The following is a 16027-nucleotide window of genomic DNA, read 5'->3' as shown; positions in this document are numbered from 1 at the left end:
AATCCCCCAAGGGATTTATTAGTGCCTGATATTTGTAGTGTCATAGCTACTGTATTCACACAAATGGAAACAACGTCTTTACGCCAACCCTGTGAAAACCCCTTCTGAATATTAACGTCTTCTATCCTTTAACCCTCAGCCTTCACTTTATTGCAGAAAAGAATGTCAGCCTGTTCAGCCTTTCCTGATATGTAGAACTGCAAACCAGACTGAGCTTGTTTGATTTAATCTCGCATTGTGCGATCTACTAGGTTCGCACTTCACTCAGGAGTTGGGTTGTGTTTGGACTGAGTTTGAGGAGACTCGACATACATCACAGAACTGAAAGCTTGTGTGGTGGGAGGGTTGCTCTATGATAACTAGTCCTGAGTGCCCTCTCCACTTGCGGGACGTGACATTGGCTGGCAACGAGAACCCGCAGGAAGCCTCCGCGCATGCGTATACTGGTGTCACCAGCTCAGGGTAAGGAGGCTGGCGCCAATGAGTGGTGAGTTGGAGCACCTGGACACTGTACTACCTGTGAGCCATGGAAATTGTGCCCAGGGGAATTTGGTAACTGCACTTGATATCCCACACCTCCAGCTGCCAAAAAAGCCATTAAACTAGCTTCCAGTACATGGCAGTATCATTGTCTGGCCATGACATCATTTTCCTTCATTCCTTGTACATCTTTTGGTGGCATTCACTATAAATTGTGTGGAGTATCTCTCTCTCTCTCTCTCTCTCTCTCTCCAATGAGTTGCAGACAGAGGCAATACTGTGGGACAACAGCACCACCACTATTAGCAGAATGGTAATTACAGATTAATTTATTTGGTAAACTCTGGTAGAAACGTCAATGTAGAATTCAAAGAAGAATTAACACAAAATATGGTAAAAAAAAAAGTAGTTCTTCAGAGAAGAACATAAATGAGAAATAATTCCGATAGTGGTTTTACAGCATTTAAGATATGCCAAGGAATGAAGTGAATTTGAAGAGTCATCAGTCTCCTGTTGTAAGAGCCAGTATCTGTGTAGCAAACTCCCATAGACAATCAAATAATCTGTTGTTAGTGATACTATCTGAGGAATAAATATTGTACCAGGGTATCCGTTTGAGAGTGATTGGGAGGAGGTTTGATCCATTGGGATTCTATACAGTGGGAAAAGGTTTGATCCTTTGGGTGAGTAATTCAGCTCAGTAGCCTCGAATTGGAGGGACCAGATGGTAAACCACTGGCATGTTACAGAAGTCCTATTGACGTTGTTGTCAACGTACATTATTTTGTTCACATTGTTGCACATATACAGATTCCCTCACTTTTCTTTATTCATTTGTGGGATTTGGGTGTTGCTGGCTGGCCAGCATTAATAGACCATCCCTGTTTGCCTCTTGAGAAGGTGGTGGTTAGCTGCCATCTTGAATCGCTGCAGTCCACGTGCTGTGGGCTGACTTATTACAGTTAAATATATTAACCTCCCACCACCCTTTTTTTTAAAAGTTGACATTGAATCTTTATATATTGTGACTATTTAATTACACCTTCCTAAGATGTCACATGCACTTCTATTCCATTCTGAGCTGAACAACTGGCTCTCCATTTCTGGTATCACATAGTATTCATGCATGCCAACTTAACAAGTCCTGGGAATGATTCACGTCAGCTTTTCCGAAGATACATTTATCCAGAGCTATTTCCACTAGCCGTGCTGCGGATGCTGTTGGAAACTGGCATTTTAAACTGAAGGATGGTTACTGACAGGTCAGTTATTTCACCATGATGTCACAGAACAATGCTTTACATTACTCACTACCAGACAGCCATTCATCTCTTTCCTTGGATTTATCGCTCATCCTTAATTACTCTGAGAAGGTGGTTCGGAACTTTCTCCGTCATGGTTTCAGACAACTGAGTAGATCACTCTTAAAACAAAGCGCTGGAGAAATTCAGTGGGTCTGGCAGTTCCGTGGAGACAGAAAGAGTTAACTGCCTAATTATCCACTTTCTCAACCTAAGCTGTCTGCTTCAATGGTTTATGCTTAGGTCTATCTGCGCAACCTTTACAATTGGATTCTTTATTTTAAAATGCCCTTCTTCGTACTTGTTATCAAAATGCATCACTTTACACTTCTCAGAATTAAATTTAATCTGCCATCTGTCTTCCAAACCCATCATCCTGTGCCTTCTTGAAATCTATCACTTCTCTTCAGAGTTCGCAAGGTTTTGTGTCATAGGCAAATGTTGAAAGCCCACCCTCTGTGCAAGTCAGGAGCATTAATCAAGGAAGGCAGTGGTCCTATTGGCAATGCCTGGGAAATTGTTGTGTGTACAACCCTGCAGTCTGACAAATACCCAATCCCCGCTACTGTACTTCCTGTTGCTCAGTCATGCTGTCATTGTCCCTTTTATTCCAAGGAGCTGCTAATTTGCGAACGTGTCTGTGATCTGGCACTTTATCAAACATCTTTTCTGAATCCGTGCAGATCACATTAATGGCACTACCATGATCAACTCTCTTTGTTACTCATCCAAAAACCCAATCAAAAACAGAAATTGCCGGTGAAACTCAGCAGATCCGGCAGCATCTGTGGGAAGGGAGCAGAGGTAACATTTCAAGTTACCGAACCAAAACATTTCACAAGCAATTTGTTTTTATTTCAGATCTCCTGCATACGCACTTATTTGTTTTAAAAACTCAATTAAATCAATTAAGCATGATTGTCAAAGATAAATTACTTCTAGTTTAACATTTGAACCTATAAATAATGTTATATATGTAAAAATAGGGTAATATCAATATACAGTTAACTCAGAGAGTAGTGGGGAATGAAACGCATTACCTGCAATAGTAGAAGACTCACCAAGTTTGAGGGCATTTAAATGGTCATTGGATAAATATATGGATGGGAATGGAATAGTTTAGGATAGATGAGCTTCAGATTGGTTCCACAGGTCGGCGCAACATCGAGGGCCGAAGGGCCTGTCCTGCGCTGTCATGTCCTATGTTCTATATACATGAAATAGATATGTGTATTGGATAAAAAATACATGTCTGTGTGAATTTATATGAAATCTTATTGCCCAATGTTTGATCCTTCCTGTTCATGCCAGTTGAATGACCTATCCATTAAATCTAACTTCACTGTTCTTTTCACAGCTCTGCAAATTCTTCCTTTTCAAGTATATGTTCGAAACCCTATTGGAAGTTGTCATCAAATCTACTGCCAACACACTTTCAGGTAACTTCACTGACAGTTTCAGGGTGTGGCCGTTCTGTAGAATGCCAAGTGCCCAACTCAACCAATGATAGCTAGTGAGGCTCATCAGCAATGAGGCTGCCAATGCTGTTGGAAAACCTGCCGGTTTTCATTATCAGCAATTCAGAACACCACGAGTTCAGCTCTTGCAGAACTTAAAAACTGAGCTATCCTGCAACCTTGCAACTCTCTCGGCTGCTAACTTACTTTAAAAATAAAATTATTGGTCCCCAAGCAGATATAAAGTGGAACAAAAACAATGAGAATAAAACCAAGAGATTTCTCTTTCCCCTTTGTCAACGGTATTAAAAAAGAATGCAGTTCTGAAGAAGAGTTGGATTCAAAACAAATTCTGTCACAGATGCGACCTGATCTGCTGAGTTTCTCCAGAGTTCTGTGTTTCTGATATCACTTAAATTGAATTCATACTTAACATATAACCAGCTAGAAAAAAACTGAGTTTTGCAAACTTTTCTGTCAGTCAACTGAATGTTATCTTAAAATAAAACAAAGTACGGCTGGAGATGTTAAAGAACAGAAGCAGAAAATGCTGGAGACACACAGCAAGTCTGACTGTGTCTATGGAGAGAAAGTTGTGTTAATCTTTCAGGTAGTCAAAATCTATGTACCAGACTTGCTGAATTTCTCGAGTAATTTCAGTTTCTGTTTCTGCGTCTTACCTTGTCTCATGAATTCGGGTGTGGGGACAAAAGAAACACAATAAGCACCAACATTTTCAGTTAAGTGGAGCAGTCAAGAATGTCCTTGACTAGATCTTTGATCAGATTGGAATCACCATGTGCAGTTTACTGGGTGTGTCACAGAGGTCCTTGTGCAAGGTTCAGTAAACAGCAACCAACACGTCACGTTGCTGCACTTCAGACTTGGTTCACCCCCTCCACACCCTGCCCCGCCCCACTGTTGCTATGTGTCTATTGATGGTGGCCTAGTGGGACTTGTCACCACTTTGTCAGGTGGGGGCATCAAGAAGATATGGAATGACAGACAGGTGAGTGGAGTTTCCTGTGATCTGGAAGAGGTTTGAGGGGCCAAATGGGCCCACCCTTGAAAGTCTGCTCAGAAAGTCATTTGCATCTCGGAATGAGGCCATGTTGCCCACTTGCTCTGTGCTGGTGTTTCTGCAGCACACAATCCTCCTTCCACCCCTCCTGTTCATTTCACCTGATCAGCAGATCTTTCTCATTCTTTTACCCTCGCATGCATGTCCAACTTCACCTTTAAATGCATCAATATTCGTCACTGCCTGTGAGAACAAGTTCCACATTCTCATAACTGTCTGAGTAAAGACATTTCTCCTGAATTCTCTAAGGGATATATTACTCATTGAGTCATAAGTTAAAAATCACACAACATCAGGTTATAGTCCAACAGGTTTAATTGGAAGCACTAGTTTTCACAGCGTCGCTCCGAAAGCTAGTGCTTCCAAATAAACCTGTTGGACTATAACCTGGTGGTATGTGATTTTTAACTTTGTACACCCCAATCCAACACCAGCATCTCCAAATCATTGAGTCATAGAATCATACAGCACAGAAACAGGCCCTTTGGTTCAACTTGTCCATAACAACCAAGTTTCGCAAGCTAAACTAGTCCATTTGCTTGCATTTGGCCCTATCCTTCCAAACCTTTCCTATTCATGTACCCGTCCAAATGTCTTTTAAATGTTTTAACTGCATCTGCATCAACGACTTCCTCTGGCAGTTTACTCCACATATGAACCACCCTCTGTGTGAAAAAGCTGCCCCTCAGATTCCCTTTAAATCATTCTCCTCTCACCATAAAATTATACCCCCTAGGTTTAAACTCCCCAACCCTAAGGCTTTATCTATGCCCCTCATGATTTTATAAACTTCCATAAGGCCTCCTATTCTCCAGTGAAAAAAGGTATACTGCAGACAGTTCTGGTCGCCACATTACCAAAAGGATGTGGATGTTTTAGAGAGGGTGCAGAGGAGGTTCACCAGGATGTTGCCTGGTATGGAGGGTGCTAGCTATAGGAGAGGTTGAGTAGCTTAGGATTATTTTCATTGGAATCAAGGAAGCTGAGGGGGGACCTGATTGAGGCCTACAAAATCATGAGAGGTTGGATAGAAGAAACTTTTTCCCAGAGTGGAGGAGTCAATTACTAGGGGTCACGAGTTCAAAGTGAGAGGGGAAAGGTTTAGGGGGAAATATATATGCAAAGTTCTTCAGGCAGAGGCTGGTGGGGGCCTGGAATGCGTTGCCAGTGGAGGTGGTAGGGGCGGGAACGATAGCGTCATTTAAGATGTATCTAGACAGATACATGAATGGGCAGGGAGCAGAGGGATACAGATCCTTAGAAAATAGGTGGCAGGTTTAGATAGAGGATCTGGATCGGCATGGGCTTGGAGGGCCAAAGGGCCTCTTCCAGTGCTGGAATGTTCTTTGTAAGTCATGGTTTATCCAGCCTCTCCTTATATCTCAAACCCTAATGACTACCTGATATTTATAGTGCCTTAGTTGTTGTATTCACACAAATGGAAACAACTTCTTCATGCCAACCCTTAAGAAATTCCTTCTGAATATTCAAATCTCCTATCAAAAGGCCATCAGATCATTAAAATAGCAACAGAGCACTTGGTTTGGCCCATCAAGCCTGCTCTGCCTTTCAATAGGCTCATGGCTGATCTGACATGCCTCACACCCACTTTCCTGCATTTTCCTCATAACCCTTATTTCCTCCATTGATCAAGAATCTCTCTATCTCAGCCTTAAATATACACAAAGACTCTGCCACCACAGCTCTCTCTGGCAAGGAGTTCCAACTCTTTCAGAGAAGAAATTCCTCCTCATCTCAGGCTGAAATTGGTGCCCATTTATTCTGAGACAGTGTCCTCTTGTCCAAGACCCTCCCATGAGGGGAAACATCCTGTCAGCATTGACCTTGTCAAGCGCTTATGAATCTGATATATTTCAATGAGATCATCTCTCATTCTTGGAATTTCCAGTAAATTGAGTCCCAACCTGTTTAGCCTTTGTTCATAAGACTCTACCCCATGCAAATGGTCACCCTCGTGAGCCTTCTATGAACTGCCTCCAATGAAATGATATTTTTCCTTAAATAAGGGGAGCAAAACTGCTCGCGGTGCTCCAGATGTAGTTTCATCAGCACATTGTACAGTTGCTCCCCTACTCTTACTCTCCAATGCCAACACTATTAGCCTTCCTGACTAGGAGTATAGGAACAGGAGGAAACCATGCAGCCCCTTGCGCCAACTCTGCCATTCCGTCAGATCAAGGCTGATCTGTGGCCTAACACCATGTGCCTGGCTTGGGGCCATAATCCTTGCTTAATAAAAAAAATTGTCTAAGTCGGAATTTAACAACTGAGTGAGCATTGACCACCATTTGAGGAAGAGGGTTCCAAACCTCCTGTGTGCTCCTTGTGTGTAGAAGTACTTTCTAACATCTCTCCTGAATGGCCTGGCTTTAATTCTTAGACTATGCCCCCATTTCTAGAATCTTCAACCAGTGGCAATAGTTTATCTTTATCCACCCTGTCTTTCCCTGCTAATATCCTGAACACCTCAATTAGATCACCAATTAACCTTCTTAATTCTAGAGAATAAAGGCCTAATTTGCCTAATCCCTCCTCATAATGTAACCACTGAAGTCCAGGTAACATCCTTGCAAACCTGCGTTGAACTCCCTCTCGGCCAAAGTATCCTTCTTATGGTGTTGTGCCAAGATCTGCTCATTGTACTTTAAGTGGGGTCTAACTAGTGTGTTGTATAACTGCAGCATAATATCTGCATTCATAAATCCAGCCCTTTAGATATGGAGGTAAAAACAAGGACTGCAAATGCTGGAAACCAGATTCGAGATTAGAGTGGTGCTGGAAAAGCACAGCAGTTCAGGCAGCATCCGAGGAGCAGGAAAATCAACTTTTCGGGCAAAAGCCCTTCATCAGGAATAGAGGCAGAGTGCCTGCAGAGTGGAGAGATAAATGAGAGGAGGGTGGGGTTGGGGAGAAAGTAGCATAGAGTACAATAGGTGAGTGGGGGAGGGGATGGAGGTGATAGGTCAGGGAGGAGGGTGGAGTGGATAAGTGGAAAAGAAGATAGGCAGGTAAGACAAGTCATGGGGACAGTGCTGAGCTGAAAGTTTGGAACTGGGGTGAGGTAGGGGAAGGGGGAATGAGGAAACTGGTGAAGTCCACATTGATGCCCCGGGGTTGAAGTGTTCCGAGGCAGAAGATGAGGTGTTCTTTCTCCAGGCGTCTGGTGGTGAGGGAGCGGCGGTGAAGGAGGCCCAGGACCTCCATGTCCTCGGCAGCGTGGGAGGGGGAGTTGAAATGTTGGGCCACAGGGCGGTGTGGTTGATTGGTATTGGCTATCCATGGTGAAGATGAGGTGTTGGAGGCCAGGGAAACGGAAGTCTTGGAGGAAGTGGAGGATGTGGGTGGTGTCTCAAACATATGTGGGGAGTTCCTGGACTAGGGGGGATAGGACAGTGTCGAGGTAGGTAGAGATGAGTTCGGTGGGGCAGGAGCATGCTGAAACAATAGGTCAGCCAGGATGGTCAGGCTTGTGGATCTTGGGAAGGAGGTAGAACCGGGCAGTGTGGGGTTCCCGGACTATGAGGTTGGAAGCTCTGGGTGGGAGATCTCCTGAGGTGATGAGGTTCTGTATGGTCTGGGAGATGATGGTTTGGTGATGGGGGTGGGGTCATGGTCGAGGCGGTGGTAGGAGGAGGTGTCTTTGAGTTGGCATCTGGCTTCAGCGGTGTAGAGGTCAGTGCGCCAGTCTACCATCGCACCCCCTTTATCCGCTGGTTTGATGGTGAGGTTGGGATTGGAGCAGAGGAATTGGAGGGCTGCGCGTTGTGAGGGGGAGAGGTTGGAGTGGGGGAGGGAGGTTGAGGCCGTTAATGTCTTGGTGGCAGTTGGAAATGAAGAGGTCGAAGGCGGGTAATAGGCCAGCGCGGGGTGTCGAGGTGGATGGAGTGTGTTGGAGGTGGACAAAGGGGTCCTCGGAAGGTGGGCGGGAGTACTGATTGTAAAAGTAAGCTCAGAGGCGGAGGCGGCGGAAGAAGTGTTCGACGTCACAGCGTGTATTAAATTCATTGATGCGTGGGCAAAGCGGGATGAAGGTGAGTCCTTTGCTGAGGACTGATTGTTCGTCCTCAGTGAGGGGGAGGTCTGGGGGAATGGTATGGAAGCCAGCATGCCATTAGCCTTCTTGACTATTTTCTATCCTTGTTCATGGCATTTTAAAGAGCTAGTCAACTGAACTCACAAATCTTATTGAACATCCACTGCATTTAACTTTCTGCCTTCCAAATTAATGCCCCAATCCATTCTTTTCCAGTCCAAAATGGATAACCTCACATTTGCTTCTATTAAAATCCATCTGCCACAACTTTGCAAATTCACCGAATCTGTGTATATCCTGTTGTAATTTTATGCCGCCATCAACACTGTCTACAATTACTGCCCAATTTTAGGTCATCAGAAAATTTGGATATTTGATTTTTAATAATATTATCAAAGTAATTTATGAATATTGTGAATGATTGACAGCACTCCTCATGTCCTGGCAATTTGAGTACTTACCCATTATTCCAACTCTCTGTTTCCTGCCACTCAACCAATTTTCTATCCCATGTCAGTAATTTGCCCTCAATTTTTTGGGGCTTCCACTTTAGCTAACAGTCTCTTCTGTGAGACTTTATGAAGTCCACATAAACAACATCCATCAATATACGGGAGAAAGTGAGGACTGCAGATGCTGGAGATCAGAGTCAAGAATGGTGAAGAGCTTCATCATACCTGGTGAAATGTCAATTCTCCTGCTCCTCGGATGCTGCCTGACCAGCTGTACTATTCCAGCACCGCACTTTCGACATCCATCAACATACCCCTGTCCACCACCTTTGTCATCCCTTCAATAATCTCTGAGGTTTGTCAGACATGACCTACCCTTCATGAATCTATGCTGACCGTACCTGTTTAACGAAACTTTTTCGAAGTCACCAGTGACCCTATTCTAGATGAAAAGCTCCAACAATTTCCCCAACACAGAGGTTAGGTTGGACAGGTCTGTAATTCCCTGGTTTCCCTCAGTCAACCTTCTTAAAGACATAAGGAAATTCCCAATACTGAGATACAACTCCTGTATTCCGGGAACTCCAAAAGATTATAGTGACCTGCATCTGTGTACGAGCTTTGTGCACAATTACCTCCAAGTCCTTTTGTGTTGCACCTTTCTGCAGTTTTTCTCTATTTAAATAATATTCCAGTCTTTAGTTCACGCTATCAAAATGAACAATTTCACATTTCCACATTATACTACATTTACCAACTTCTTGCCCACTTACCTAATCTAAAATATATCTCCCCATAACGTGCTTGTATCTCTCTCACAATCTGCCTTCCCATCTGTTTTTGTTACCTGCAAATTTGGCAGATTCCCTTTCTTCCTCCAAATCATGACAATATATCATATACAGCTGTGGTCCCAGCAGTGATCCCTGTGGAACCGCACTGGTAACAGGTCACCAGCCCGAAAAGGAACTCCTCATCCCCATTCGCTGTTTCCTATCCATCAGTCAATTTTCTATCCATATGAATATATCACCTCCAACACCATGGTCTCTCACATTATGACTTAACCTATTTGTGAAGTATCTTGTTGAATGCCTTCTGAAAGTCCAAATACAATATATCAACTGCTTCCATTCTATCCACTTTGGTTAAGATTTCCTCAAAAAGCTTTAATAAATTAATCAGGCATGATTTCCCTTTCATGAAGCCAAGCTGATTATTGTGATTTTCCAAATGTTCTGCTATTAATTCCTTAATAATTGATTCCAATGCTTTCCTAACAATACATATTAGGCAAATGTTTTGAATAGGGGTGTCATGTTGGCAGTCTTCCAATCTTCTGGATCTTCTCCAGAATCCAAGGACTTTTGGAGAATTATAATCAATGCATTCATTATCTCTGTAGCTACCTCTTTTAGGATTCTCGGATGCAAGCCATCAGGGACTAATCTGCTTTTCGCCCCATTAGTTTGTTTAATACTAACTTGCTAATGACGGTAGTGGTACTTAATTCCTCCCCAGTATTCTTTAATATTAATGAGATGTTTAGGTATCTTTCACCATTAGACTAATGCTAAATATCTGTTTAAATCCTCTGCCACTTCCTTGTTCCCTAAAACAGTCTTGTCAAGCAGCATCAGAGGAGGAGAGCTAAAGTTTCAGATTGGAACTTTTCAACAGGTTCCGACCTGAAACGTCAACTGCCCGTTCCTCTGCCACTGCTTCACCCGCTGTGCTTTTTCCGGTTCCACTCTTTATCCACTCGGACTCTCCAGCATCTGTACTTCTCACTATCCCCAAGTCCCTAAAACAGTCTGCCCTGGTTTATTTTCTAAGAGGCTTATGTTCATATGATCCCTCTCTTTTTATATATTTAAAGAAGCAGTTATTGTCAGTTTTTTTAAATTTCTCACCAGTCTTCCTCGGAGATCTTGTTAAATCTCCTTTGCTGGATTCCGAATTTATCCTAGTCTTCGGGATATCACTGACTTTGGCCTCTCTATAAATGTCTTTTTCTTTCACCTTAACACTTTGTTTAACTTGCTTGGTTGGTATAGTTTATCCTTCACTTAGCGTCTTTCCTTCTAACTGGGATGTATCTTTGTCTTCACTTTATTAGAGAATAGAATACCAGCCCTGTTTGGCCTTTCCTGCTAATTAGGAACGGATGAACTGATCCTGCTTGTACCTTTCACTGTGCTAGCTTCTAGGTTCACAGTTCACTCAGGACATCTGGATTGTGTTGGAATCAATTTGAGGAGACTTGACATACATCAGAGAGCTAAAAGTTTAGTGTTGTCGGAGGGGTGGTTTGTGATGTCTAGTGCTGAGTTTGGACTCAGTCCATGATCACCATGGAGCTGTTCAAGGCCCTTAAGAGACGTTTGCAGATCAGAAGGTGAATCCTGTCAAACGAATTAAGACTCGACCTTTTGAGGAAGCCAATGGATACAAGACTTGCTTTGAACAATCTCCTTATCTCATTTAAATAAAAACCGAAAGAACTGCGGGTGCTGTAAATCAGAAATAAAAACAACAGTTGCTGGAAAAGCTCAAGCAGGTCTGGAAGCATCTGTGAAGAGAAATCAAAGTTAATGTTTCGGGTCCAGTGACTTTTCCTCAGAACTGATGGTAGCTAGGAAAATATTGGTTTATATGCAGCAGATAGGGTGGGGGAAGGGGTAAGAAGTAAATAATAGGTAGGGATAGAACCAGTAGAGAGACAAAGGAATTGATAATGATCTGACTGGGAGGGTGCATAGCTGTTAATGGAGACTGTTAGTGGCTAACAATAGGTCATGTATAATGGCTATATGATAACAAGGCCTGGTGTGTATGGTGGGGGCTTAGCACATGGAGAGCTCAGTCCATAAAATTATTGAACTCGATCTCGAGTCTGGAGGGCTACAGGGTCTTCCAGAGATGAACAACAGTCATCTAGAATTGAAACGTTAGCTTGCTCTATCTCCATGGATGCTGCCTGACCTGCTGTGATCTCTAGCATTTGTTGTTTTCAGTGCAGATTCCAGTATCAGTTTCTCCACTAACAGCTATTCACCCAAACGGATTGTTATTGACTCCTTTGTCTGTCCAACAGCTGTCTCTCTATGGACTCCAAGTCCACCTATTGTTTACTCCTTCACCCTCCCTCACCCTATCTGCTGCATATAAACCAACATTTTCCTAATTTGGAGATGCTGGTGTTGGATTGGGGTGTCCAAAGTTAAAAATCACACAACACCAGGTTATGGTCCAACAGGTTTATTTGGAAGCACTAGCTTTCGGAGCGACGCTCCTTCATCACAAACACCTGAAAAAAGGAGCAGCGCTTTGAAAGCTAGTGTGCTCCCAAATAAACCTGTTGGACCATAACCTGGTGTTGTGTGATTTTTAACTTTGGACATTTTCCTAGTTTCCATCAGCTCTGAGGAAGGGTCACCGGACCCGAAACATTAACTTTGAGTTCTCTTCACAAATGGTGCTAGACCTGCTGAGCTTTTCTAGCAACTTCTGTTTTAGTTCTTTATCTCATTTGTTGTTCAGTCAAGATCACATCTGAATGAGTATTGAGATGAGAGGGTGGGGTCAGTTCATACCAATGGTAGGGTTCTTACTATGATCTGGAATTTGTCCTACATGGTTAATTTGATCGGATTCTTGAATCTCAGAGAAGTTCCCGTTTTCTAACTTTCACAAACCCAAGCTTGTCTAAAACTGTTCTGCCTGTAACTGTACCCGTACAGCTCCTGGTCCTGCAACAGCTCAGTTTTTAAATTCTTGTTCTTGTTTTTCAAATCCTGCCTGAGTCACACTCTTTTCTATCTCTACAATTCCCTCCAGGCTTATAACATATTGAGATCTCCGCTTACCTCTAGTTTTGGTCTTGATAGAATCCACAATAACTTTAAATAAGGTCATAAGACATAAGAGCAGAAATGGGCCGTTCAGCCCATCAAATAAGCTCCACCCTTCAATAAGATCATGCCTGAACTAATAATCCTTAACTCTACTTTGCCCCACTATTCTGTGCTTTCATCTGCCTCCATCCCTCACCTGCCTGCCTCACCTCCTATGGGTCAGTGCTGGAAAGCTATCTCCCTGACCATACGTTTGATCAGCTGGCCTAAGATTTTTGATCAGAACGAGCATTGCCAAGTGTGGTTGGACATGTATTTGATGATGGTATAGTACTCTAACTTCCATGTTCAACTGCATCCCCCTCCTCACCCCCCCCAGGGAAAAAAAGCACTTTTCCTTCAATATTCTGCTAATTAGTAAAGGAAAAATTAGTTTTAAAGAAGATAAACAGAACTCCCCTCATTTTTACTGCCCAGATTTTCAGCATTCCCATGACTTTCCCTTTATGATACAACATGTAACAGTAAATATATTCTTCAATGCATAAATAACTAATTTCTAACAGCCAGAATAAATGTGTGGCAAACATGGGTGACCTACAGTGATGAAACAATCCACAGTGCACATCAAACAGCATGTGTAATTGAGACAAATATGATAGACACCCCCCATTCCATAACATGAATTTCACAGTGTCTTCAAAGTCTTACTTTTCTGTCCTGGCTGTGAAACTCTCTTGGCTGGAGCTGTCCTGATATGGAGTACCTCGATAGCTGTCCCGTCCTGGGTCCGCACTCCCTTTAGATTACAAACACTACAGTTTGAAACACTATATCACAAGCATAATTCCAGTCCTTCCCAGTGACAGCTAATTTCACCAAGTTTTAGCCTGTCCCTGTGTTTTCTGTGAGATCTAATCTTGCATGAAACAAATACAGTTTTTCAAGATCCACTCTTACAGCTGCCCTGACATGTTAATTCCCATAAGCTTCTTCCGACCTGCTCACCCAAACAATGAGTGACCTTCTAACTTCTTCCGTGTTTGTCTAACAGAGTTGAAAATCACACACCGGGTTATAGTCCAACGGGTTTATTTGAAAATACAAGCTTATGATTTCAAATAAACCAGTTGGACTATAACCTGGTGTCATGTAATTTTTAACTTAGCCCATCCCGGTCTAACACTGCCACCTCCACAATTTGTCTAATCGCACAGAGTCATCCAACTGTATGGCTCCTTTCTTGCATGACAGCTAAAAATCAACACTTAACAGGGTATCCACTGTCTCTCTCCAACTGTCAGCCCAATGACCCCTGATCTGTCCTGATTGACCTATCGAAAACCTTGCAGCAAGCCCTGCCCTCAGTGCAGGAAATCTCTGTATCCCTGAATATTACAATGTTGCCTTTCTCACAGAATGGTGGCTTTCCGTTCAAATAAGGCTTACAAGAAGAAGGATTTATCACTAAAAAAATCTGCACTATTTCAATTCTGGACTCTTGCATGTACCATTGCTGACTGCCACGCCTTCAAAATTCAATTCCAGCCTTTGCTACCTCAGTGTCTTTCCTTCTCTCTTATCCTTTAAGATGTTCTTTTAAAACCTAACTCTTTAACCAAACCTTTAGCCTGCTATCCCAATATCAGATTGTGTCTTATAATTATTACTCTGAAATACTTAAGGACATTTACTGCATTAAAGCTTCCCTGTATAAATATAGGTTGTTGTAGTATGAGAATCAAACAGTTAGGAAATAATGTTTTTTTTCTCTCTCTCTACCTCCTTATTTTCCTTTTAGTTCTATTGAACAAGAAAAAATGAAGCTGCTTGTTGTCTGTCCCCTGGGCGTGCTTCAGCTTTTGATAGCCCTTTGCCTATCACAGCATCACTCAGAGCTCCTGGTCAGCACCAAGCTGGGGAAAGTGATGGGAACAAGACTACCAGTTCTGTCCAGCTACCTCAGCGCTTTCCTCGGGATACCATTCGCCGAACCGCCAGTTGGGAACTTACGGTTCAAAAAGCCCGAGGCCAAGAGACCGTGGTCGGGGATCTGGAACGCTTCCTCCTATCCCAAGATCTGTCAGCAATACGTTGACACTCAGTTTCCCGGATTTCCTGGCTCAGAGATGTGGAACCCTAATAAAGAGATGAGTGAAGACTGCTTGTACCTCAATGTGTGGGTCCCCTCCCCTCGGCCAAGAAATGCTACTGTCATGGTGTGGGTCTACGGAGGTGGTTTCTACAGTGGAGCTTCAACATTGGATGTCTACAATGGGAAGTATCTTGCTCACACTGAACAGATGATAGTGGTCTCCATGAACTATAGGGTTGGCGCTTTTGGTTTTCTTGCTCTCCATGGATACCAAGAGGCACCAGGAAATGTTGGGCTTCTGGACCAGAGGCTGGCATTGCAATGGGTACAGGAGAACATCCAATTCTTTGGTGGAAATCCAAAGATGGTGACTATTTTCGGAGAGAGTGCTGGTGGGGCTTCTGTTGGCATGCATCTCCTTTCCCCAGGGAGCAGAGACCTTTTCACTAGGGCCATCCTACAAAGTGGCTCACCAAATTGTCCGTGGGCAACTGTTTCTGTAGCAGAGGGTCGCAGGAGGGCAGTCGAATTAGGAAGACTCCTGAACTGCAACATCAACAGTGATGAAGAGTTAGTTGATTGTCTTCGGGCAAAAGAGCCTCAAGAACTCATTGACAAGGAATGGTCTGTCCTTCCCTACAATAGCGTCTTCAGGTTTTCATTTGTTCCAATCATTGATGGGGACTTCTTCCCAGATTCCCTGGATTCCATGCTGAACTCCGGTAACTTCAAGAAAACTCAGGTCTTGTTAGGGGTCAACAAGGATGAAGGTTCCTACTTCCTTCTGTATGGAGCCCCAGGCTTCAGCAAGGACTCCGAAAGCATTATTACTCGTGAAGACTTCATGGCAGGAGTTAAGTTAAGTGTCCCTCATGCAAGCGAGTTGGGGCTGGAAGCCGTTGCCCTTCAGTACACTGACTGGATGGATGAGCACAATGGCATAAAGAACAGAGATGCAATGGATGACATTGTAGGAGACCATAATGTCATCTGCCCTTTAATACACTTTGCCTACAAGTACTCTGAGTTTGGTAATAGCATCTACATGTACTTCTTCAATCATCGAGCGTCAAACTTGGTTTGGCCAGAGTGGATGGGAGTCATCCATGGCTATGAGATTGAATTTGTCTTTGGGCTACCTCTGGAACAGCATCTAAACTACACGGAGGAGGAGGGGATGTTGAGTAGAAAGATAATGCACTACTGGTCGACGTTTGCAAGAACTGGGTAAGAATAAAATTGGATGAATC

At 43.2% G+C, this 16027-nt stretch overlaps 1 protein-coding gene and 1 long non-coding RNA gene across 4 annotated transcripts in view; one reads left to right on the top strand and one right to left on the bottom strand.

Moving 5' to 3' along the window:
- Window positions 1–13684, bottom strand: part of LOC122544297 (uncharacterized) — a 38172-nt gene extending 24488 nt beyond the window's left edge. Inside the window, exon 1 of the long non-coding RNA XR_015754351.1 lies at window positions 13394–13684. This is a non-coding gene — a long non-coding RNA (uncharacterized LOC122544297). The remainder of the gene's footprint in view (window positions 1–13393) is intronic.
- ache (acetylcholinesterase (Yt blood group)) overlaps window positions 1–16027 on the top strand; it is a 67374-nt gene that overhangs the window by 24577 nt on the left and 26770 nt on the right. For all 3 annotated transcript variants that reach the window (XM_043683427.2, XM_043683429.2, XM_043683432.2), the window contains exons 2-3: window positions 3139–3220; window positions 14484–16004. In XM_043683427.2, the coding sequence (XP_043539362.1) occupies window positions 14503–16004 (1502 nt within the window). In that variant the 5' untranslated portion in view covers window positions 3139–3220; window positions 14484–14502. The remainder of the gene's footprint in view (window positions 1–3138; window positions 3221–14483; window positions 16005–16027) is intronic.

The sequence above is a fragment of the Chiloscyllium plagiosum genome, unplaced genomic scaffold (genome assembly GCF_037043375.1).
Source record: "Chiloscyllium plagiosum isolate Xiang-an unplaced genomic scaffold, Cpla_swu_hap1 HiC_scaffold_44, whole genome shotgun sequence".
NCBI lineage: Eukaryota > Metazoa > Chordata > Chondrichthyes > Orectolobiformes > Hemiscylliidae > Chiloscyllium > Chiloscyllium plagiosum.
This window is presented reverse-complemented; position numbering and strand designations above follow the sequence as displayed.